We start from the raw sequence: 26080 nt of genomic DNA, 5'->3' as shown, positions 1-26080 counted from the left end.
CGTAGCCAAAGATGCCTAGTGGATCATGAATGGAGATTGTGCAAGGTCCCTTTGAACAGTGAGGAGAGCCTCTGTTAGATGCAAGTTCTCTGTGGTGGAGAACAGAATGTCAGCAGTTTTGTGTGCTGAAGTTTCCAAGGCCACTCACGCCCTGAGACGCTTTTCATCTTGAGTGTGTTCCGGACTCCTGTATGCCTTTCCGCCTAGATCACTCCTGCCCAGAGTTCTCAAGAAGTTTTGGACTGACCAGGCACAAGATATTGCTGTGGTTCCGGATTGAGGATGGAGTGGCTGGTATCCCAAGCTTTTGAGCATGAAGACCAGTCTCACGATCAGGCTGCCTCTTTGAGAGGACCTTCATTCCGAAGTTCTGTTATTCTGGCAGCAAGGCGGTCCTTCACCAAGTTGGTATACGCCTGCCACTGGGATACATTTATGGCATGGTTTGCTTCTAGTTACATAGATCCTCTTTCTGCACCTCTTTCTAAGGTTCTTGTTTACTCGATTTTTGGCCAAGGAGGGCTCTGCTCTGGGCATAGTTAAAGGTTCTTTTGTCAGCCACTTAGGCTTTTTTGCGGTTGCCAGACAAACCATCTTTATTAAAGTCACCTGTTGTGCTGAGGTTTCTAAAAGACATGCCACACAGGTTTTTCCCCAGTGGTATTTAAATCGTATTTTTACTTTCTCAGTGTATGCGCCTTTTGAGCCTCTGCATAATTGCCCTCTTAGGATATTGACAATCAAAACTGCCTTTCTGGTACCATTACATTGGCCAGGAGGGTCAGCGAATATCGGGCACTCTTGGTCAGTGCACCCTCCCTAGCGCCAGTCTTGTATCTGGCCAGGCTGGTATTCCGAACACAGACCTCCTTACGAAGGTTGTGACTCCTTTCCATGTAGGCTAGAACTTCGCCCATCCTACCTTCTTTGCTCCGTTTTACCCCTCCAATCAGGCAGAGGCTTCACCGTCTGGACCTAGAAAGAGTGTTATTGTGCTACCTTGATCGTACAGATGAGTTCCTGGGTGGATGATCAATTTTTCATGGGGTAGGTAGGAGCCAAGTAAAGTAAGGCTGTGCTAAAACAGACAATTTCAGAGGCTAGAACTCTGCATGATACGAATTGGCCAAGAAGCAACCCCTGGAGGGTATGTGCGCTCATTCCAACAGAGCTAAGGTTGCGCCCACTGTGTTAGTCCTTGGAGTCCTTGTCTTAAATATCTGGCTGACAACAACGTGGGGCCACTTCGCCCGTTCAGTCCTTCAGGACCTCATGGTTTAAATAAGCTTTGCAGAACCACCATTGGGGAGGTATTACCTGGGTATTTATTCTAAAGCAAATAATCTGTGGCTAGACTTCTCTATCAAATGAGAAAGTTACTTACCTTTGGTAATGCCCTATCTAGTAGAGCCTATATCTAGCCACTGATACCTCCCATCTTCCCCACTCTGCCAGCTGATTATAGTGTAAGAGACTCCCTTCTCAAGGTCTTAGTTTGTCACACCATTTGTCAGTTCTCAATATAGCTCGGTGCTCGTGGTGTGGAAAGTTGCAAAAGTAACTGGCATAAGAGGTGATGCACATATAGGTACTGTGCACGTCATTTGCCATCGCTGCCGACGTGAAGCTGAATGGTGCCACTTACCGGGCCCAGTCTGGTGCCTGGGGAATATTTTACGGTAAGAAATCTACATCTCGATAGAGGCTCTGCCAGATAAGCCGATACCGATGGTAATCAGCTTGTTCATTATGTCTAAGGCAGAGCAGGTTCCAGTGGGTCATTTATTGGTGGCAGTGAAACAATAGCAGCTTATGGGAGATGCTTAGACCCACCACTTCTGAGTCGACAGTATAAGTAGCTTTGGGCAGTATTAGCAGTGGAGAAAATACCATGCAATATGAAAGGTCAACATAAAACTTGCAAAGCAGTTTGCTACTGTTAATTACTGCACTCGAATAAACAATGCAATAAATGAAGCATAGAATAGATTCAGAGATATGGTTAATTGCTGGCATGTCGCGACTATCCAATTATCGTCAGTTGGTGTCTGGTGAGAGATCACCTGGGGACGGGGGCAGGGGAGCTATTGAGATTTGTTAAGGAGTTCGAAAATACCTGATTAGTTTGTACCTGTTTGAGGAAATGTAGATTAGAGCGGCAGATCCTGATGCAGAGGTCTAGCCCGGGACTAGGGTTCAATTCCCCGCCTCGGCGGGTCTTGGGCTCAAAATTCCACGGACCTGATAATTCTCGCCTCTCTGCCTATTCCAGTCATGGAGTCCCACTCTGCAACTCTGGGCAATAGCTTTCTTAATCTCCACAACGGCCCCCACAACGCTAAGAATGCCTGGACTCCACCTTGGGGGTGCCCAGGAGTGGACGCCTCACAGGGAAAGCCAGATTGAGTTCCACAGCGGTATTCGTACAAGCGCCTTGAGACCCTTGCGGGTGAGTAGTGCGCTATACAAGTATCAATTTACATTTACATTTAATGTATGATCAAGCATCAATAAAGTGTTAAGAACTTTGAAAACTCTCCTTTGACAATGTAATGGCATCTGAACTTAGGGCTTTTCATCTTCCATTACTTCTCTTGCACCACATCAGTCACCATTTAAGACCATGCAATACATTTCAGAGTATGATGACTTTGACCCAAGCCACACAGATCAGGACCTGGTTGAGGGAGAAGAGCAGAGCAGGATGATGCATGGAACAAATTGCACTTCGACTCTTCAAGGAAAATATTTTGAAAACAGAAGCAGTAAAGGCTATTCCACAAGATGAAACATTGTCCTGTCATTCAGTAATACAAAGGGTGACTTTGCTCCATGGAATAGCCATGCAAGTTAAGGAGTAAGATCACTACTTCGTTTGTGCAAATAAAAGACAAAGTTGTTTCTTCATATGTTGTAAACTGTCCTACAAGTTTGTAGGAAACCTTTGAAGATCCAGTCAAAATGCTTACTGTCACACCTAACATGTAAAGCACGTTTAAGGCTACCCTGCTAGATCCCATTTAAGTAAGAGGGCATGTGCTTCCTGATATTAGGGTTCTGCACACAAAATGGCATTCAAGCCAGGCACAGGCGATGGGCTACCCCAGACAAAGCACCAAAGAAATGCAATTCCCAGGAGTTGTCCTGCCTACAAGAGCAAGCGAGCGTGCCTTGACCCGCAAGTTGCCAACCCATTTTGGGAGATCTCTTGAGGGAGGTTTTGCCGCCCATATAAAAGCTAGTGTAAAGGCATCATTTTATACAAAGACCCTACCAGGCAATTTGTTCTTTCCTTTACATCTGAGGGTGCAGAAGGAGAAAAATGCAAGAAACTAAGATTGGTGCATGAGGGTAAGTCTCAAATATGCAGCTTCTCTTCCGGAATGGTGAGACACATGTAATCCCCTACTTGTGTAAGGGAGCATTGCTCAAGGATTCTCCTGGTCCAGTATGGTGCTTGAGGAGAGCCTAAAGGTGAAGATGTTGCTGTTAGTTAGTGTAACAACTAGAAAGAGCATTAACAAAGGTAGTAAGCTTGTTCGTCTGTCCCATACTCCAAAATATTCAGTTGCTCCAAACATCAGGGTTCTCTGACAAAAGACCAACTGGATAACCTGCAACCTCAGAACCTTTTGGGATCCAATTTAGTGTCAGGAAAAGAGATTCCAACTAAGGAGAGTTTGTTGGTGTTTTAAAAGTTGATTTCCTTCTGCTAGATGTGTAACCTCCTAAAGGTAGCAGGGTAATGAAATTTAAGGAAGTGATGTCCTCCATTGGTCTGTTTTCACACTAGCATCCTAAAGTGCATTCTTTATAGGAAAATCAAGCACAGTTGCCCTCTCCTTTAGAATGCAAGATGGAGAACCCCTGCTCCCCTTGTACATTAAATGTGTACCTACCCTAGTATGTGGCCAGGGTAATGATCAGTCCCTCCTATTTGATCACTCAAAAACAGTTGTTGGAGTTCCGTTCCTCCCACTGGGTTTGATGCCAGCCTGAGTAGAGTGACACATACTGGGGCCTTTCCAGGTATTACTAACATTTGCTTGTGAAAGGGCAAGCCCCCTTTGAAGTAAATTAAGGTTATCATGCTTGTCCTGGGAGCAACTTTCACATCCAATTCAGGCAAAGTACAGGCTGGGGAGTTGCTGTAGAGCTCATAAAAGTTAGCCTCCAGCTGCTTCAGGAGGATGCAGGTAACTTTCTAAAAGTTACATTTCCAATATTTTTAATGACAGACCTTGTCGATGGATTGGATTTTTATTCAGTATAAAAGTTATTCTTTGATTGGAGTCTGTAGCTGGTACAAGAAAGTCAAACATCCTGCATTAAAGTGTGTAAGGTAACTTTACTAATGTGCCAGCTACAGCCTGATCAGTGACAATGTCGCTTTGGGCCTTGTCACTGGGCAAAAATGCCATTTCTAATGTCACACTCTTAATTATAATACACCCTAGCTTGTGTGCAGCAAGGTACGCTTAGAGGTGACTTATTTAATCATTCAAATCAGGTCTTCCTATATGTTAAGAAGACGATTTTGGCTGATCTGTGTAGCACGGTTCAAGCTCCTGCTGTCAGGCTACACATGGTAGGCCAGATGCCATGTTTTCGCTTGTCACACTAGTGGATAGCACAATAGGTGTTGCAGTCCACAAGTTGACTAACTTTCCATGCCATGGGTATAATTCTGCACCATATGTTATGGGCTTATAGGAACGTTGTGTGTGTTAATCAGGGTTTAAGGCATTTTCAGCATCTTTTAGAGGTTATTGCTCAAACACTGGGCACTTGATATCAATGTCTTAATGTTATAGTTCAAGATTACCAACAAGTGAATCCCGACCCCTGGGTGTGATCACTAAAAAAGGTGTCACTTTGCAATAGCACCCTTGAAGACACTGAAAATATTGGTGTCAGTAATCATGAAAACTCTCCAACACAGAGTATCACCAAGACATCTGTGATCTTTGGTGCCTGTTTACTGGAGTTGGCGGAAGGAAAAGTCTTTACAACGGTTACAGTAAAAGCAGCTACTTCTCAGTCTGCTCTAGAAGTTCAAGCCTCCTTAGCACCACCCCACCTTTTTAAAAGCATGACCTAAACCATGCTTCTTAATCATCTTGACAGTTAGATCTGCATCTTCCCCAGACACTTTGGCACCTCCCAACAGGAAAAGTCCAAGGATGGAAGTTGCAGATAAAATATTAATGCTGTGGCTCTTTAGGCTCTCTAGGCTGTTATGGCTGGGAAATACATGAAGGCCGTAAATGATTTCCTGGGAAACATCTAACACATTGCAGGATTTAGAAGATATGTTATGAAGGTCTCACTTGTCTCTATCAAGTTATAAGTGCAGCAAATGATACAGTTGAGCTGGCAGCTTCTGGTTACTGCTGTGGTATCACCCTGCGTTCTCTTTATAGTGATGCTCAGCTTAAAATTCTCAACCTCCATAACGGTACTGGACATCTGGGACAAGGTAGTCGTCCCCAAGGGGCTTACGACCTTCCCTTCCCCTCACATCCCCATTGCGGGCAATTCGCTGTTCCCACCGGCTCTTAACCTGCAAACGTTCGCTAAAGGGCTAGAAGGCGACTGCAGAACGATTTGAGATCTGTTTGCCGAGGACACACTCAAAACCTTTGCTCAATGGAAGGAGGAGTTCCAACTCGCAGAGTGAGCCAGGCTCCAGTATGCAAAGCTGCGACACTTGTTTTCCACGCCTGATATGCAACAGGCCGCCACTTGCACATTTACCCACTTTGAGCGCTTGGTACGCTCCTTCGACGATTCGAAGGGGCTTATCTCTCGGACCGACCAAATTCTGCAGCATCCCCCGCTGATAGCCACCCACCCATACCAACGCCAATGGCAGTCGGCGTCTCCCACTGAAATTACACCTGCCCAGTGGAGCCGTTTATGGCGGGACATACCGAAGCTCTATCTCAGTATATCACAGCGGGAAACTGCATACAAGATCATGATGTAGTGTATTACACACCCTCTCAATTGCACAGGATGTTCCCCTCTTCCTCCTTGCTGTGCTGGAGATGCTTGAGCTCTCTGGGCGAATGTATTCACATTTGTTGGGCATGTCCGCTCCCGACCCTGTTCTGGAAGGAGGCTCTTAGTCATATTAAAGGGGTACTTGGCTTCCCCCTGCCTGAATCCACAGCCACATTTCTTTTAGGCCTCAAACCTGACAACTTGAGAGCCCTCACCCGTAGTGATTGGCACATTGCCCTCCATATGCTAGGGGCCGCTAAACAGCTCATTGCACTATCTTGGATAGACCGAGACAACACCCTCCCTCCCCCCCCACCCCTGCTACTCTGTTCATGCGCCTGTGGCATGTAATAACTACGGAACTCTTTACTGCGTGCCTTCAGTCCTGTGATACCCTATTTACCAAAATATGGCAACCACTGGTTAACTACCTCTGTAAAATAAACCATGCGCGTCTTCTACCACCGAAACTCCGGGCTTTACGCCTCTTCGAAGACGCTGTGATCCCACCTGAACTAGACTGACTGACTGCATAGTTACACTGGCCCTGCCCCTTGCTCTACACGGTGCATGCCCCTGTTGACGACCCAACTAGTGAACACCATTCCCCCCTCCCTTTTTTTTTTTGCCCTCCCCCCAGCATGCTGTCACTCTCCTCTTTGCAACTGCCTCGAACCCCACTATTTGGAACTACACGTAATGAGATTCTCTTCTCTTGCCCCGCTCCATCCATCATTGTCCCCTTGCCACAGTTCCCTCTTTCCTACTTGGCTTTCTTGTCCTTTTCTCGCTCTCTAATCGTTAATTTCCCTTTTCACTCTCTTGCAGGCTCTTTGCCTTTCTTTTTTCATTTCTCCTTGTTATGATAATATACGTGCTGAATATGGGTTTTGAAACTCCCCCGCATTGCAATCTAATGTTATGCCTCTTGCGAAACGCGGCCAGCCCACCCAGGGTTGTAGGCGACATGCTGTGTAGTATTTGCATAGATGTGTATCACCAAAATCTTCCATGCCTCCCCTAAACAATGCGGCCGGTCCTATGTAGGGTTGTGGGCTCTATGCTGTATATACATAGACCCTTCCTATGACTTCCTAACGAATATAAAACAGATTTCTAAAAAAAAATTATTAAAAAAATAAATTCTCAAACTACCCTTTTCTGTCAAATTCCCTATTCAGACAACAGACAGAGGAAGAAACGCTGAAGGCAGTGGTTCTTGTGGAAACAATTTATTCAGATCTCAGAATAAATTATAGGCAGAAAGATTGTCGCTATTATACTCACAAGAGGGTTCAGTTCCCCTTCTTGTCTGTATCGGCAGCATTCACAACATCAAAGAATATTCAGGTATCAGTACCTGGTTTAATTAATCATAAAAAGCCAACTTGAAAGTAGTGCAGGTCTTGCAAATAACACGTTTACTGTACTGCTGCAGTCTGACTCTACCCCCTTATAACTTCTATCTCATCTGGACTCAACCTTGGATCAGCATAAGGAAAAGTTTCCTCCACAGTAGAGAGTGGCCTGAAAGTGGCATAAGTGTCATCTTCTCATAAAGACTCGCTGTGCTACAACCAGGCAAGACTAGTCATGGGGCCTCTCCAGCAATGCCGGAAGGTCGTTGCTTTCAAAAGGAGAACAATTGTGAGGACAAAACAGTCTCTTAAGTGGTGGTGTAATAGAGCCAATCTGGTGCAAAGTGTCCCTTTCAGCAGGAACTTTCAGCCAAAACAATTGTGAAATAAGACTCACTCTCAAGACTGGGACGCCCTTCTAAGAGCTCCTCTTTGCAGGGTCATTTGTCTAGGAAGATGTATATATTACAATATTTATTTAGAACTTGGAGCAATCCATCCTACTATCTCTGGCAACAGTTAGGATCCTTATTCAATTAGGGACCCTACAACAGTGCACTGCTTGAACAAACAAGGAGGCAAAAAGCTTGAGGTGATTTTTACTGGAGGTGCAAAAGTTTTTGGGGCCTTCTCCAAAAGTTTATTGATATAGATAGTTCACTCGCCAGGAATCCTTACAAAGAGAATCACAAATGGGTTCTAGGTGAAGGAGTTCTTTTAGAAATCTTTGCAGAATGGGGCTATGAAGATCTCTTCTCTACCCCTCTGAACCCAAAATAAAGCCAAGTCGTAATTCTGTCTTGCAGACCTAGGCCTCTGAATAATACTCTGTAGATAAATTGGTCGAAAACATTGCACCTTTCCTCCAATCCCATTAATACCAACAGTCATCTTGAATCTGATGTTGTCAGGTGACATTGATTCTCATTGCTCTAGAGTGGCCTGAGCATTGGTGGTATCTGGACAAGCCGTAATTGTGAGTGAAACTATACAAGAATTAGCTGTGCAAAACAATCCATTTCAATAGATTACAGGATCAGATTTTACACCTGAATCTGACACCAAAACTCCTGAGATCAGACAATATAGTCATCTGAATCTTCAATAGTCTTGCAGACTCTAAAGGAAGCTAAATGCCTTCTACTCTTTCAAATAGAGATTTTCCTTGTGGTGTCACAGCCCTATTTCTCTAACTTGCATTTTGCTCAAACAATTCTCTCATAAAAGACCACCTTGGCACGATAGTTCCTTATATAAAGGGTTCTAATCATGCATCATTTCTATATATATTTGTTTCATAAAACACATTGTTAAATGCTTAAATAAAGCTTTTCCTCTCGAAAGGACACCACCTTGTTTGGAGCTGAATTTAGTTCTGTCAGAATTAATAGGTCCACTATTTGAACCAAATCTCAAGGTTTCCTTGCTGCATACTTCTTGGAACACTGCTTTTCTAGTGGCTTATTAACTCTGAGGGTTCTTGAAATTGAATCCCTTTTTGGTGGGAAATCCTATATGATGATCCATGCAAATGTGGTAGTAAATTAGAACCCAGCCTCTTTCCTCCCCAAATATGATCAGAATTTAACATTAACCAGACTGTCACTCAACCAGTTTGCTTTAGTTATCCAACTTCAGCAGAACGTTCCTTGCACTCTCTGGACCTCAGGGTAGTTCTACACTTCTGCCTAGACTAGACAAAAGAATTAAACAGATCTAATCAACTCCTTATCAGGTGTGACCAATATCACCATCATCTAGTCGCTTCAGAATTGCATCTTGCATATCACTGTTTCTACAAGTTGCTTATAAACGCAGCCAGAGGAACCAATAACTCATTCCACTAGAGGAAAAGCGGCTACTGCAGCCTGGCCAAGAAACATTCATCTGGCTGACGTCGGCAGGACGTCCTCTTGAAAATCATTTCACTCTTTTACAAGACTGTTTTAATTCTGGTACAAAGGCGGATTAATGTTGGTCACACTGTTCTCAGAAAACATTCTGTTAGCTCTATTTAGAGTTTCTACAATCTCTCAATTGTTTGAGTTTTATTCCTTATTCCAAAGATTCATGAAGGAATGATGTTTTTAAACTTTCAATTCTACTCTCACATATGACATACTACATACTTGTAGTCATGGTTCTGTATCATAGTGATCTTCATTGAAGTCTTCAATGACACTCCATTCTATCTAGCTTTATTTCTTGGGCTTGCTGTATAAAAACGTTTTTTTTATACTAGGCTCCACTATGCGCTTAAAAAACTAACTGTGAGGCAACTGCCACCAATACAGGGCATCCTCATTAGTGGAAGCCCCTGAGCCTTAAAGGACAGGGTGCTTTTTTTTTTTTACTTTAACAGTGCAAGCCTATCAGGCTTTAGTAGTACACACAGTTTTTAATATTGCCTTTAAAAGATTTTTGGGAGTGTTCAGCTACATATTTATGTTTGACTCATCACAGTGTCTGCGTGTGTGTGTGTGGTATGTATTTCTATTTACAGAATGTTTGATAGGAAATGTTCGGGGGGTCGCGCACACAGCTGGGCATTTTTCTAATGTTTATGATTTCTATGAAGGTTACTGCTTGCATTCCAGAACCAAGACTACAAGTATCTTATTTCTTTACAACTTTGTAATTTCATACACAACCCTTCCTGAATGAATGACCATATGTAGTTCTATAATAAAATACTGTAGTATTTTATTCATATGCACTTCTAAATAGCACACGTACAATAGCTACCATCCCAATGGAGGAACAATACCATTTGGGTCTGAATCCTGGTGTATGGTAGGTTATGGTTATGTTATCATTAGACATTTGATACATTCTGGGAACCAAAACTAAAGCCGTTTAGAAAAACAGTTGATTATTACGAACCCAGTAGTAGATGGCAGTAGAGCACACAGCATGTGAATCTACATAACTACATCTCCAAAGTGATTATTACAGGTATGTAACGTCTTCATTTTTGGACACTTATATGAAAATATGTACATGTCCTGTTCAACATTTTTTTTTTTAATTTGTATTTCTTTTGATTTATCACCAGGAATGGCGGCATGCTCACGGTATGAGATGTCTTGGTATTCCAAACACTGCACATTTTGCAAATGTCACACAGATTGAAGATGCAGTTTCTTGTAAGTTGTGCTTTTACTACATTGTATGTGTTTCAAGCTTAATGTACTTCTGTTTCCCATAGAAAAAGATTAGCCACATTGGCCTACAGTTCTTGCTTGAAGTTTTGGTGCACTTTAATAAATTAAAGACTGTAGTATGATTTACTGACTGGCTAGCTGGCTGATGAGGGCTGAAAGCCCGAAACCGGTCGTAGGATGCTTGTTTCCAGTCTAGGAGGACCTGGCCTGGCAGTTCGGGCTGGACTGTTCCCATTAAGCTCAGGGTCAAAACTGATATGCATATGGCTGGGTCCAAACTGGAATGGCATGGTGAGCAAAAAAACTATGGATTTAGGCCCAGATCTCGGTACTGGGGTGAATTTATGACATTGTTCTGCATTCTGTCCATCAATTGTTCTTTTTGCATTTGTCACCCCGAGTGGGACGGATATGCTCTCCATGCCACGGGAGTCAAGCTATCCTAGCTGAAAGCCTGAAACCGGTCCTAGGAAGCTTGTTTCCAGTCCAGGAGGACCTGGCCTGGCAGTTCGGGCTGGACTATTCTCATTGGGCGCAGGGTCAAGACTGATTTGCTTATGACTGAGTCCAATCTGAAAAGGCAAGGTGAGCAAAAAACATGATGGATTTAGGCCCAGATCTCTGTACTGGGGTGAATGTATGACATTGTTCTGCATTCTGTCCATCAACTGTTCTTGTTGCATTTGAAATCAAACACTGGCGGCAGAATACCATAAATTGCAATCTATTTCTTATGAATATGTATCTACATCCAACATCTTTTCTGACGCAAAAGAGAGAGTGAAGAAAGCTGATCGCCGACATCAAGTTGAATCGCGTGAATGCCACCTTCTCCTAGCTGGAGACTTTAATCTAAATTTGCTACAGACCCCTTTTCGCAGTGTCACAGAAAAAATAGCAGACATGCAATGGCTGATTCCATCTCAGGTCTCAATGCCACAAATAACAGACCTCATTGGTCGGACTCTGTCAGCAGCCTTAGAAGCCATGTTATTGTGATCTTTAAATGGACGCTTACCGGAAGACCAACCCACTCGTCCTGCTCCTCATCGCCTGAATAGATCAGCAGTGCTAGATTACACGCTTTGCTCAATCACTTTGTTTAATACCATTACTTCTTACGCTATTACACCCCGATGTGAGAGTGACCACAGCCTCCGGTTTTGTTTTCATAAAACCTGATCAAGGCTTATACCACTTTAAGCTGTATCGGCTCGAATCACCTGTGACACAATTGGAGACGGGTTGAATGGAGTCCGTAAGAGGCCATAAAGTATAATAACTGGAAAATTCAAACACTGAAGCTGGGCATGGTCTTAATAACTACAATCAATGACTGGAAGCTCTTTGTACAAAAAAATTAGTTTCTTTATTGGTCAGTAGCTCATCCACAAAGCTTACAGTTACTAAACCTTGATTCACAAAGAAGCTGAGGTTGCAGAAAAAAACATCGAGTAAAAAGTTACATTCACTGAAACGATCAAACTCCACTCTACTCTACTAGATGATATAGAAATTCTGTGTAGCAGTTACAAAAACAAATTAGGCAACCTAAACAAAAGTGCAAGGTATCATTCCAGACTGAACACTTTCTCTTCCAGGGGATACTCATTAATAGTCATAAGCACTGAATTATCTCCGCCCATGAGCGGGGACCCGGAACACATAAACAATATACATATATATGTGTAAATATAACCAAAAGTACAAAGTACTAAGTAATTATGCACATATACATGTATAATAACATAATATGCAGCCTAACCTTAACACATAGGCTAATCAAACCAAAACCTTACACGTTCTGAAGCATGAAAATATGCTGTATATAAATGCAATAAACAGGCATGAGCCTAAAATGCATTTCATAGCCATGAAAAACCTTTTATTTTCATCAAAGAACCTGTAGTAAACCGTTATTAGCCTAAAAGGGCTGCATATGAAAAAATGTCTGTGTACAGAAAATCAGACTGGCACCCTGCCTTTAAGGCCCCAGAGAATCTGCACACTTTGCCTTTAAGGCCTCCAGGAGAACTCTGTTCCCATCATGCCCCACAGGTGACAGTTAGGTCAGTTCTTTTTTCCGGCTTGTTCTGTGAGGAACCTGGAACTTGAGCTCTGCTCTTTTGAAGTATTTTCTGTCAGAAATTGGTTTTTTCTTGCCTTTTCTTGACAAAATATATCTTTGGTGGTGGGTTGTTACCCTTTCCTGACTAAGCTGTTGGTGTTTTTTAGTCAGAATGCCACCTTTATTTTACAAATGTCCTTCCTGTGGGAAGAAGATGTCGAAAACTGACCCACACTCTGTTTGTGTGGTGTGTCTTCCAGCATCTCATAAGGTGGAAGAATGTTATCACTGCCTCAACCTTTCAAATAGGACTTTAAAAGAAAGAGAGAAAATGAGGTTGCTGGGCCTTCTGGAGAGAGAAAACTGTGGTGAGAAGAGTTCTAAAGGCCTATCATCATCTGCCAGGCCATCTTCTCAGCCCAAACGTCGAAGATCAGCGTCTCCAGAAGGTAAAACTAAGAAGCATCGACTCCAGGGAGCGTCACCGTCAAAAAAGGTGCGCTCGACGTCGAGAAGATCACCGTCGACGTCGAAGAGAGCTCCATCGACGTCGAGGACATCGCCGGTGAGGCAGTCGCCGTCGAAATCCTTGTCGACGTCGAGGCAATTGGTGTCGATTGCAGTGAGGACGACGTCGGGAGTGCAACGCTCGACGTCGAAGGATCGTATGAGGTCGACGTCGAGGGACAAGAGATGTCCGACGTCGAAGGATCGTGTGTCGACGTCGAAGGAAAAAGGTTCGACGTCGAAAGATAAAGGTTCGCCGTCGAAGGATAAAGGGTCAACGTCGAAGGATAAAGGGTCGACGTCGAGGAAGAGTCATCGGTCGACGTCGAGAGGGAGACATACGTCGTCGAGGAAAAGATCGACGTCGAGAGAAAGGATGACGTCGAAGGATTCGACTTCGAGACCTAAAAAGAGAAGGTCATGGTCTCCATCGCGACGTAAGTCGACGTCAAAGCATGCTTCGGGCTCGAAACATGGAGTGTCTAGGTCTCCCCCACCTGATCATAGGTCGGAGTCGAGACTATCAAGACCAGCCTCTCGGACCTCAATTAGGTCTTTGTCGAGGTCAGAAATAAGTCCCGAACCTAGAGTGGAAGGTTCCCCGCATGATCAGCAAGACAACAGATCTGCAGTGGGGCAAGGGATAGTGCACCAGGACTCTTCTTTGGTGGCTCATTCGGGCTCGACCTCAGGGCAGGTGCCAGATGACGGACAGTTGGTGCCCAGACAGCGGACCCCGTCTGGTTCATTGGTCTCTGAACACAGTGCAGCGTCGGGAGCTTCCAAGTCTTCCGCAGAGCTGAATATTGTGCAGGTGTCACCTGAAGCTTCACCTGAGCATACAGAGCGGCCTATTAACTTGTCACCGAGGTGGTTGGACAGTTTAAGGCACTGGAAGATGCGTCCGATAATGGGGGAGAGAACTCCAGTCCCTCGGAAGGAACTGCATAGAAGATCACGCTCAAGATCCTTAGTGAGAGAGAAATCTCGTTCAAGGGAGCGTAGGAGGCAACGATCGGCAACTCCTCAAAGAAGACGTAGAACTCCTACTCCATCTTCTACATCGTCTTCGTCCTCTTCAAGATCTTCATATAGGGACTATTCTCCGACTATATCTTCTACTCCTCCTTCCAGGGTGTCTCCAGTAGACGATTTAAGCACATTTAATGATGTGTTATGTCGTGGAGCGAGTAAATTCAGCATCAAAATGGCAGTTCCCCAGGTAGCAACCTCAGTCATCTTCGAAACCTTACATCACAAGACGACTGGCAGGCCTCTCCTACCGTTAGTGCCCGGATTGATTGAACCAGCAATGAGGACATTCCTAACTCCGGCCACGGTGGGTTCAGGTCCTTCGAGGATTGCGAAAAAATACAAGGCTCCAGATGAAGACCCAATGTTTTTGCGGTCTGACCCACCACCAGACTCCCTGATTGTTGCAGCAGTCAGAAAGGCGCATTCGGCAGCATCTTCCTCTTCTGCTCCACCTGAAAAGGACAGTAAGAGTATGGATTCCTTGGGGCGAAGGATGTGCAATACCTCAGGATCGGTCATGCGAGTGGCCAGTGCGTCTGCTCCATTGGGCCGCTATGACCGTCTGCTCTGGGACTCAGTGGCTCGTTTTGCAGATAAACTCCCTAAAGAGGATCAGAAAGACTTCCTGGAAATAGTGGAGGAAGGAGGTTTGGTGGCTAACCAGAGCATTAGCGCGGCGGCTGATGCTGCGGACTTGTCGGCTCATGGCTATGCACACGGTGTTTGCGCAAGACGTACAGCCTGGCTTCGCCTTACGGGGCTAAAGCCGGAGGCACAGAGGAAAATGGTCAATTTACCTTTTAATGGATCAACTCTGTTTGGATCTCATGCAGACAACGAGATGTCTAAGATGAAGATGAAGGTGGAGTTGGACACTCTTAAGGCCGTAGGCCTTGAAAAGAAAAAATAATTTAAACGTCGGGGTACTTTTCGTCCCTATGACGACAGATCTTTTCAACAAAGGAGTCAACAAACGAATTGGTCTTCGCAAAATCAAGGCCAGAATCAACAAAGATCGCAATTCCAGCAGAGGCGACCTGGACGGGGCAGAGGCAATGGAAATAGGCAGCAGTCATCAGCTGCCAAGAAGCCTCAGAAACAATGAATGGATGCTTCCTCTACAACCGTGTTCCACTCCGGTTGGAGGAAGTATTGTGCGTTATCTGGACGAGTGGAAACAGATCACGAAGGACAGATGGGTGCTGGATGTCATTCAGAACGGGTACCTTTTGAGGTTCAAGAAGGCACCCCCTGTCATGCGCCCTCTAAAGATGGTACAGTGGAATATAAAGCGCTTGCAACAGGAGGCGAACGTCCTCCTGAAGAAGAAGGCCATAGAACCAGTCCCTTTCCAGCAGAGAGGTCAAGGCCTGTACTCTCGATTCTTCCTTGTGCCGAAAAAAGGTCCAGTCACAGAGTTCAGACCCATTCTGGATTTGAGGCGACTGAACAAATTCATTCGGAAGGAGAGATTCCGAATGCTGGCTCTTCACCAGATCTTCCCTCAATTACACCAAGGGGATTGGATGTGCTCCATCGATCTAAAGGACGCTTATTTTCATATTCCGGTATCCAGAAAACATCGAAAATTTCTCAGGTTTCAAGTGGCGGCTCGTCATTATCAGTAAGCAGTGCTTCCTTTTGGCCTGAGATCAGCTCCCAGGACTTTTTCAAAATGTATGGCTGTAGTGGCGGCTTGTCTTCGAAAGAGTCGGATTTTCATATATCCGTACTTAGACGACTGGCTTCTGAAGAGTTCATCCCCATCGCTTCTAGAGGAACATCTGTCGATTTCCAGCTCATGTACAAGTTGGGTCTGCAAGTCAACTACAAGAAGTCGATAATGAATCCCACACAGAAGATCCACTACCTGGGTGCTCAGCTGGATACAGAAGTAGAAAACGTGTGTCCTTCGGAGGAGAGGTGGTCATCCATCAGAGCGAAGTGTCTGCTTCTCCTTCAAACTGCACGTCCGACAGTTCGGCAAGTGTCCTCTCTCCTGGGCTCAATGGCGTCGTGCATTTTCATCGTGCCAAACGCACGTTTGCAGATGCGTCCTCTACAACAGTGTCTAGAAGATCAATGCAACAGAGGACGGGATGCTGGGAGGACCGGATTTGTCTCCAACAGTCTGCAAAAGATTCCATCCGGTGGTGGATGAAGAAGGTGCACGTGATGGAGTCCCTTTTCATCAGGACCCACCAACGCAGACTCTGATAACAGATGCTTCTCTCCAAGGCTGGGGGGCGCATATGGGCCCTCTGCAGGTACAAGGGAAATGTTCAGACTTCGAGAAAGGATATCACATCAATCTTCTCGAGCTCAGAACGGTCCATCTTGCTCTCAAGTCCCTGGCGCCATCGCTACAGACTCGGTCCCTCCTGGTACAAACAGACAATACACTACAATGTATTACTTAAACAAGCAGGGGGGTACCAGATCCAGGACTCTTTCCATAGAAGCCCAGACCATCTGGCATTGGTTACTGGCGCGAGACCTGTCCATAACAGCAATTCACCTGCCGGGGAGTCTCAACACACAGGCGGACGACCTCAGCAGAGACTTCGTCGAAGCGCACGACTGGGTTCTCAACGAAGACGTCGCGCACAGCATTTTCCAGGATTGGGGAACACCAGACATAGATCTGTTCGCAGACGCGGCAGACGCAAAATGCCCCGTCTTCGCGTCCAGGTTCTACCAGAAAGGGTCTCAAGGGAATGCCCTTTTGATAGATTGGTGTCAAAATTTGCTGTACGCCTTCCCACCGACACCGTTGATACCAGCAGTGATCAATCGGCTGTACAAGACTCACTCCAGAATGATACTGATTTGCCCAGAGTGGCCACGCCAGTGGTGGTTTCCAGATCTCCTCCAGTTGTCAATAACACCGCACAGGAGATTGCTGTGTCGCCCGGATCTTCTGTCCAAGCAGAAGGGGCAAGTGTTTCATCCCAATCTGCCCTCCCTGCGCTTGGCAGCATGGCTCCTGAAGTCATCCAGTACGGGCACTTACATCTGAATCCGGAGTGTATGAACATCCTTAAGGAAGCAAAGCGGCCTTCTACGAGACAATCCTACGGATTTAAGTGGAAACGCTTTTACCTTTGGTGTCAGAGTAAGGGTCTGGACCCTATTCATGGTCAAGAAAAGGTGGTCTTGCCTTATCTTCTTTACCTTGCTGAATCTGGTTTGCAGTTCAATTCCATCAAAGTCCATCTTGCTGCAATAACTGCTTATAGAAAATCGCCAACACAGATATCTTTCTTTCGAATGCCTGTGGTGAAGGATTTTCTGGAGGGGTTAAGAAAGGTGTATCCTCCAATCAGGTCTCCGTCTCCACCTTGGGAGCTTAATGTGGTATTGACTAAATTAATGGGTCCCCCATTTGAGCCGATACATAAAGCGTCTTTGCAACACCTGACGTGGAAAGTAGCGTTCCTGGTGGCCATCACTTCTGCTCGTAGGGTGAGCGAAATCCAGGCTTTGTGTTGCAATGAACCATACACAGTTTTTCATGGAAACAGAGTGGTGCTCAGGACTCATCCTGCTTTCCTACCTAAGGTGGTGTTGGATTTCCATATTAACCAATCCATAACATTGCCTACTTTCTTTCCGAACCCTTCAAGTCCGGCAGAACGGACTTTACATTCATTAGATCTAAAAAGGGTTTTGAAATTTTACTTAGATAAAACAAAGTCCTTGAGACAGACGGACCGTCTGTTTGTGAACTATGGTCCTACAAATACTGGTTTGGCAGCATCCAAGAGATCCATTTCTAGGTGGATAGTGTCATGTATCTTACTGGCTTATCAGCTAGCCCACAAGTCTTTACCAGGTAGACCTAGGGCTCATTCTACGAGGGGAAAAGCTTCTACCACAGCTCTCCTTAGGAATGTGGCTATGTCAGAGATATGTAAAGCAACTACGTGGCGTTCAGTTCATACGTTTACACGCCATTACTGTTTGGATTCTGATGCTCAGACTGATGCACAAGTGGGACAAGCATCACTCAGAAATTTGTTTGCTAATACTAGTTAAACACTGTGATTTTAAAGTATGACTATGCTTTAATCTGTTCGCCCGCTTCTGTGGGTATGAGCTTGCTACTCTATTCAGTGCTTATGACTATTAATGAGTATCCCCTGGAAGAGAAGGATTAGTTGCTTACCTGTAATCCTAGTTCTCTTCCAGGGGTATACTCATTAAAGTCATAAGCACCCTCCCGCCTCCCCGGGCGAGCAGTAGCATTAAGGTTTAAAGTTTCAATATGTTTAAGTGCAGATTCCTGCTAAAGTTTACTGTACCGTACAAAAGAACTGACCTAACTGTCACCTGTGGGGCATGATGGGAACAGAGTTCTCCTGGAGGCCTTAAAGGCAAAGTGTGCAGATTCTCTGGGGCCTTAAAGGCAGGGTGCCAGTCTGATTTTCTGTACACAGACATTTTTTCATATGCAGCCTTTTTAGGCTAATAACGGTTTACTACAGGTTCTTTGATGAAAATAAAAGGTTTTTCATGGCTATGAAATGCATTTTAGGCTCATGCCTGTTTATTGCATTTATATACAGCATATTTTCATGCTTCAGAACGTGTAAGGTTTTGGTTTGATTAGCCTATGTGTTAAGGTTAGGCTGCATATTATGTTATTATACATGTATATGTGTATAATTACTTAGTACTTTGTACTTTTGGTTATATTTTCACATATATATGTATATTGTTTGTGTTCCGGGTCCCCGCTCATGGGCGGAGATAATTCAGTGCTTATGACTTTAATGAGTATACCCCTGGAAGAGAACTAGGATTACAGGTAAGTAACTAATCCTTCTGGCATGCCAAAACAAAAACTCAAAATGCTTCTGGTTCATAGTAAACCTTCTGAACAGGGGATAAGGAATAATAATGATAAATGGAAATAATTGTACTGCGGAGAACTGGACACAATATGTCACTGATCTGTACAAAGTCACAAGCAATTTGCCTGCCCAAAAGCCAGTCCTTCGTAAACAAAAGACTGAACAGAACTCTGCTCAAACAGATGCAAAACTTTGTCAATATGCGACAACTTTTAATGCTACAAGAACAGCAACACTAATCTGGAAAAGCCGTGCTGACTGCGCCCCAGGTCCCAACGGCATGCCAGCGTCAATTTACAAATACGCATCGATCTGTGGTCCAGAACACTTGAATATCTGTTCAGCTGCTGTATAATTAGAGGATCTATTCCAACTTCCTGGCGAGGTTCAGTTTGACATCCTATTTACAAAAAAGGTCCTGCATCGCTCCTTGACCGCTATGGACATATCTCATTGCTGGATGTTAAGGCCAAATACTTTGTGTTGCTCCTGCTAGAAGATCTAGAAGAATGGGCAGCGACAAACAACATGCTGCTTTTTAATCAAAGTGGCTTAAGAAAAATGTCTGGCACTATTGATAACCTAGTGGCCCTGAGGATGCTTGCAGAAAAACCAATAAAGAACAAAGAACAGCTTTACTTCTGTTTTATAGATTACAGTAAGGCCTTCAACCATGTTAACGGTCAATTACTGTGGTCCAAGCTTATTGCTTGGCAAATTCTAAAACCGCTAATATGAGGCATTTTGTTGCTTTATTACAACACCTTGGCCAGAGGAAAACTGGGATCCCAAACAGCAGTCACTGATAAGATAAGAATTAAACGAGGTGTCAAGTAGGGGTGCGTATTAGCACCATCACCTTTGAATCTATTTATGAGCGACCTGGTACCCGCATTAAATCTAATGATTAGCCATGCGCCAACATTTGTAAATCAACATATCACTTCGCTTCTCTACGCGTACAATGTTCTCTTGAGTTCATGAAGCACTACTGCCTTGGCACTAAGGCCTAACTGGAAGGGCATTTCTCCCATTAGGTCCTGAAGGACTTTGTGGTCAGAGCAGTTCTGCAGACCCACCACCTTGGGAGGTGCTGGTCTATTCTACAGGTGAGGAATCTACAGTTAGAAGTATCTATCACAAGAAGAAGTTAATTATCTTTGTAACTCTCTTTCTGGTAGATATTCTTATTTTACTGCAGATTCATCACTGCCCTCCCACATCCCCATTCTGTGGTCTCTTTTCCAATCTAAAAAAGTCCCAATTCATGAATCTGCACACTAGTACCTATAATTATTGTTGGGCTCTGCGCCTGATGAAAGAAAGAAGTCTGAGTCCGGTAAGAAAATGAAGTCAATGTGTTGACTGGAAGACAGTAAGTTTGATCGTGAGGATGCTTGGAAAATAAACTCTGGGGAAAAATATTTTTGTGTGTGATATGCTCTTTTCATTATTAGGAAGAGATGTTCCTCTTCTCAGTTGAAATCGCTTCATGACATTGGCTATTGCCTTTTTGTGTACAGAAGACGATTCAATTTTTTGTCCTACTTTAAGACGAACTACCAGGAATTAGAATGCCTTATAGCTTGGGTTGGCATATGCTGATAGTCAAATGTTAGATTTCGGGGTCTCTAGTTGGCACAGGTAGGTACTTGTGACAAATAGGGACCCTTGCCTCTAGTCAGGGGGGATACACTCTTTAGATATCCCCTTTTTTACCCCCTTGGTAGCTTGGCACGAGCAGACAGGCTTATCAAAGGCAATGTGTAAAGTATTTGTACCGACACTCACAGTAACACAGTGAAAACACCACAAATGGACTCCACACCAGTTTAGAAAAATGGAGTTATTTAATCTAAACTAAACAAGACCAAAACAAATAAAATCCAACATACACAGTTCAAGAATATAGTTTCAAAAGAGTTCTTAAGTTTGCGTTAAAATACTCCACAGTTGCGTCACAGTTTAGCCAAAAGTACCTTTAGATGTGACAGAAGTTCCAAGGGAAAGCTGCAGCGTTGAGAAACAAGCGATGCGTCACTCCTGAGACCCTGGGGAGGCGATGCGACAACCCCGCTGGTCGCAGCGGGCGTGTTGCGGTGACTCCGGTCTGTATGGGGAGGGATGCGATCCCTTATATGGATTCCGGTGTGCAGGTCTTGTAGGAAGCGTCTCGCAAAGGTACGATGCAGCGATCTTCGGGATGGGGTCTATCTCAGGTGTGGCGGCAATGCGCAGCGTCAATCTTCTCCTCTCGAGGGCCCACGATGCGATGGCTCTGCAACGACTCTCGCAGCGACGTGATGCGGTGTGACGATCTCACCCAGTGACGACAGGCTCTGCGATGATACAGAGATTGTAATCTTCCCGCACCGGAGCAATGCGTTCCGCAAGCGAAGGATGCGTTGGCTCTTGCAGCGGCAACAGGTGCTGCGACAATCTCTATCTTCGCGGCGGCGGGAACTTTCTCGCTTTGACGGGGATGCGCTCCGCGAACGATGCGTGAAACTTGGTAGAAATACTCAGTTTCTTCTTGACCAGCTTCCCAACAACAGGTACAACTTCCCAACAACAGGTACAACTTCCAGAGGCACCACAACTGGCCCAAGCACTCTAGGAAGGACAGAACTCTTCCAGAGTTCAGGGGGGAAGCTGGAGGTGAAGTCCTTTTGTTCCTGGGACTTCTCAACAGGGAGCCAACTCTTCTTAGGCCCGTGGAGATCTCTTCAAGCAAGGGGACACAGCACACAGCAAAGTCCTTCCCCTCTCCTTGGCAGCAAAGCAACTGCAGGTCAGCCCACAAGTACACAGCAGGACAGTACTTCCACGTCGTCCAGCTTTCTCCTTAACAGAGGTTCCTTCTTGATTCCAGGATGATCTAATTTTCTGTAGTCTGGGGTCCTATACTTCTACCCCTAAAAGGCATTGTTCCCTTTGTGCAGGAGGGCTCTGAGCCCGATCTGAACCAGTTCTGGGTGTTCTTTGAGCACTTAGTTTTCCTGGCATCTCCTTTCCTTTCAGAGAGAGGGGCAGGGTCGTCAGCCGCCCAGCAGGAGGTGGAGCCAGCATTGTGGAAGGCAGGCACAGCCCTATTCAGGCCCAGGTACTACCTCCCCCCCCACTCTAGATGCAGATGGAGCTATTCAGGGATACCCGACTTTTATGTCCTATCTTGCTCCTATGGGAAGATATGCAGGTAACCACTGTACACAGCATTCCCCATGATAGCCTGTGGGCAAGATAGCCTTACAATAGTGAAAAAACGAAAATGGCTGTAATTCACTACCAGAGCATGTCACCTGCACTAGGACATGCTCTACCTTTCACATACACTGCACCCTGCCCAGGTGGGTACCTTTGGCCTTCCATCCGTCCAATGTGTACAGAAAGGGAAGGGTTAGGCCTGGTTAGTGGGGACACTGGCCAGGTTAACATGGCAGTTCACAAACTGCACACAGGCACTGCGGTGGCAGGCCTGAGACACCATTTTAGGGCTACTCATGTGGGTGGTACAATCGGAGCTGCAGGCCCACTAGCAGTATTTGAATCACCAGACCTGGCACACTCGGTGCACTTTACTAGGGACTTCTTGGTAATACAAATATACCAATCCTGGATAACCAATTACACAAAGTTTACTCGGGGAGCACTTGCACTTCGACACTGATCAGCAGTGGCAAAGTGCCCAAAGCATCTAAACCAGCAAAAACGAAAACCAGCACAGCGTCAAAAATACAGGAGGTAGAGGTAAAAGGTCAGGGGAAACCACGCCAAAGATGCCAGGTCTAACACGTGTCCTCTCCAGCTGAAAGAAAGGGAGAACTGCCCACCCTCTTGGGAGTTCTCTTCACTAAGGCGGAAGAATCTGGACAGACCATCAGCGTTAGCGTGTTCTGTACCAGGGCGGTGTTCCACCGTAAAGTCCATTTCCTGTAGGGAGATGGACCACCTCAACAGTTTTGGGTTTTTCACCCCCTCATCTGCATTAACCATCTGAGGGGCCTGTGGTCTGTCTGAACCCGGAAGTGAGTCCCAAACAAGTAGGGAATCAGCTTTTTCAGAGCCCAGACCACAGCAAAAGCTTCCCTTTCAATTGCACTCCACCTCTGTTCCCTGGGGAGTAGCCTTCTACTTATGAAAGCTACAGGTCGGTCCAAGCCCTCGTCGTTGATCTGTGAGTACTGTTCCCACACCATGCTCTGAAGCGTCTGTCTGCACTACAAACTCACTGGAGAAATCAGGTGCACATGGCAGTCTTCAGGGCATCAAAAGCAGTTTGACAGGCATCGGTCCAATTTACTCTCCTGGGCTGCTTCCTTGAAGTCAGCTCTGTCAATGGGGCAACAATGGTGCCATATCCCTTGACAAACCGTCTGTAATACCCGGTGAGACCTAAGAAGGCTCTCACCTCTGTCTGGGTCTTGGGGGGATCACAAGCCATAATGGTATCAATCTTTGCCTTTATGGGCTCCACCTCGCCGCTCCCTACCTGGCGTCCCAAGTACACAACAGATCCCTGCCCTATCTGGCACTTACTGGCCTTGATAGTGAGGCCTGCCCTTTGCAGAGCCTTCAACACTTTACAGAGGTGTTGCAAGTGTTCTTCCCACGTGGAGCTGAACACAGTAATGTCATCCAGGTATGCAGCGCTGAATTCTTCCAGCCCGGTCAGCACCCGGTTGACCAGTCTCTGGAATGTCGCAGGGGCGTTCTTCAACCCAAAGGGCTTGACACGGAATTGAAAGTGCCCCTCTGGCGTTGAGAACGCAGACCTCTTTGGCCCCCTCAGTTAAGGCAAGCTACCAGTACCCAGAAGTTAGTCAAATGTACTGAGGTACTGGGCAGCTCCCAACAGATCCACAAGCTCATCAGCTCTGGGGATGGGGTGTGTGCGTCCTTCTTGGTGAACGCATTGAGTCCACGGTGGTCAAAACCGGAGTTCTGGAGTGGCACCGGGCGCAGCAGCTTTTGGCACTAAGACCACTGGGCTAGCCCATGGGCTGCTGGAGGGCTCAATTACCTCTAGCGCCAACATCTTGGAAACCTCTTCCTTGATGCTGGCCCTGACCTTGTCAGCTACCCTGTAAAATTTCTGTTTCATAGGCAGACTATCTCCAGTGTCCACATCATGGACGCACCAATTGGTGACACCTGGGGTCAGGAGAACATGGAGGCAAACTGACCCAACACCTGGCGACAGTCCCTCTGCTGTTCTGGGGTCCGGGTGGGCGAGAGAACCACACCATCCACTGACCGGTCTTGCTCCTAGGCTGCCAGGAGGTCAGGAAGATGGTCACTTTCCTCTTCTATTCCAGCATTTGTAGCCAGGAGCATTGTCATATCAGACCTCTCAAAGTGGAGTTTGAGGCGGTTCACATGCAAGACCCACAGGGGCTGCCTGGGGGATTACTTCGCTCTTTTGCTCCACCACCTCATATGGCCCAGTCCACTTGTCTTGGAGCGCACAAGGCTCCACTGGCACCATCACCTGCACTTTCTGCCCAGGTTGAAATTCGACCAGAGTGAAATTCTGGTCGTACCATCTTTTCATTTCTTCCTGGCTAGCTTCTAGGTTCTCGTGAGCGAGTTTCCTGAAGCGTTGTCTGGTTGCGGAAGACAAGCACATAGCTGAACACATCCTGGGGGATTTTCCAGCTGGATTTCTCTCACCCCTTTTTCACCAGTGTGAGAGGTCATCTAACAGGGTGGCCATACAGAAGTTCAAAGGGACTGAACCCTAAGGACTTCTGAGGCACCTCCCTGTAGGCGAACAACAGGCATGATAGAAAGACGTCCCACTTCCGTCTCATGGGCTCCGCTAGGCCCATAATCATACATTTCAGGGTGCGGTTGAATCTTTCAAACAACCCGTTTCCTTGAGGGTGGTAAAGAGTGGTGAACTTATAAGTTACCCCACACTCCTCCCACAGAGACTTAATGTACCTAAAGATGAAGTTGGTACCCCGGTCGGAGACCACACGGGAAAAGATCCCCATCAATGCACGGCCCACCACAGGGGCTGTGATTGTCCTGAGAGGGACAGCTTCCGGGTACCAGGTGGCATGGTCCTGTTGCCTAAGGCTGTCTTGGGGTCCAGTGGCCCCACAATGTCGATGCCCACCCGCTCGAAAGGAGTGCTCACCACAGGAAAGTGTTGGAGGGGTTCCTTGCACTTCCTCCGCTCTTGCCACTTGCCTGACATGTCTGGCAAGTCCTACCGAATGTCCTGATGTTCTTCTTCATCGGGTGCCAGAAGAAGTGGGTGACAAGCCTTTGGAAGGTCTTGTCTTGCCCCAGTTGTCCTGCGAGAGATATATCATGAGCCAGACCCATTAGGAAGTTCCTGAAGCGCTCGGGTACCACCAGCAGACGGGCTGCACCGGGCTCAGCGAACTTAGGCTCACTATAAAGCAATTCATCTTCCCAGTGAGATGATCCTTGGACTCTCCACCTGCTGCCTGGTCTGTAGCCTGCTGCCACACACCAATGAAAAAAGGGCATTCCTTCTGTGCTTTGCAGAATTCCTCCCTGGAGGGGCCTCCTCCCTGGAGGGGCAACCTTCTTGCTGCCAATGGGTCAGCTCAGGCAGGTCCCCCAGTTCGGCCATCTGTTCCCCGTTAGGCTCCAGGGCATCCCCCTCAGGTTCTGCTTCTTCCTGGGCCGTGTGAACGGCTGGTGCGGGTTTCCCACGCCCCCTGCCTCTTCCTCTCCTGGCAGGTTCCTGGGCCACTCTTTCATGCTCCAGTTCTGCTGAATCAACCATACTGGCCACCATAGATCGAGTGGTCACACAGACCCACTCAGGCAGACCCAACATCTCCATATGAGCCTGGTGTTCCACTTCCTTCCACAGGGAACTCTCCAGGTCATTACCTAGCAGACAGTCTACAGGCATGGATGGACTCACAACAACCTTCAAGAGACATGAGACCCCCCTCCACTCAAATGGAACCTGCGTCACCTTGCAGAGGCGCACTGAGTTGTCAGCTGCAACTACTGAGCAGAGTACATTGGGAATGACTTGCTCTTCAGACACCCACTGACACCTCACTGATGTCACACTGGCTCCTGTGTCTCTCAGAGCCA

General features: G+C 46.1%; 1 protein-coding gene across 1 annotated transcript in view; it reads left to right on the top strand.

Annotated features, from left to right (window-relative positions):
* Nucleotides 1-26080, top strand: part of SF3A3 (splicing factor 3a subunit 3) — a 255515-nt gene that overhangs the window by 218275 nt on the left and 11160 nt on the right. The window contains exon 15 of the mRNA XM_086956436.1: nt 10420-10510. Within this exon, the coding sequence (XP_086812562.1) occupies nt 10420-10510 (91 nt within the window). The remainder of the gene's footprint in view (nt 1-10419; nt 10511-26080) is intronic.

This window comes from Lissotriton vulgaris, chromosome 2_1, assembly GCF_964263255.1.
Source record: "Lissotriton vulgaris chromosome 2_1, aLisVul1.2, whole genome shotgun sequence".
NCBI classification, from domain to species: Eukaryota; Metazoa; Chordata; class Amphibia; order Caudata; family Salamandridae; genus Lissotriton; species Lissotriton vulgaris.
Note: the sequence above shows the minus strand (reverse complement) of the source record. Positions and strands in the feature narration are given on the sequence as shown.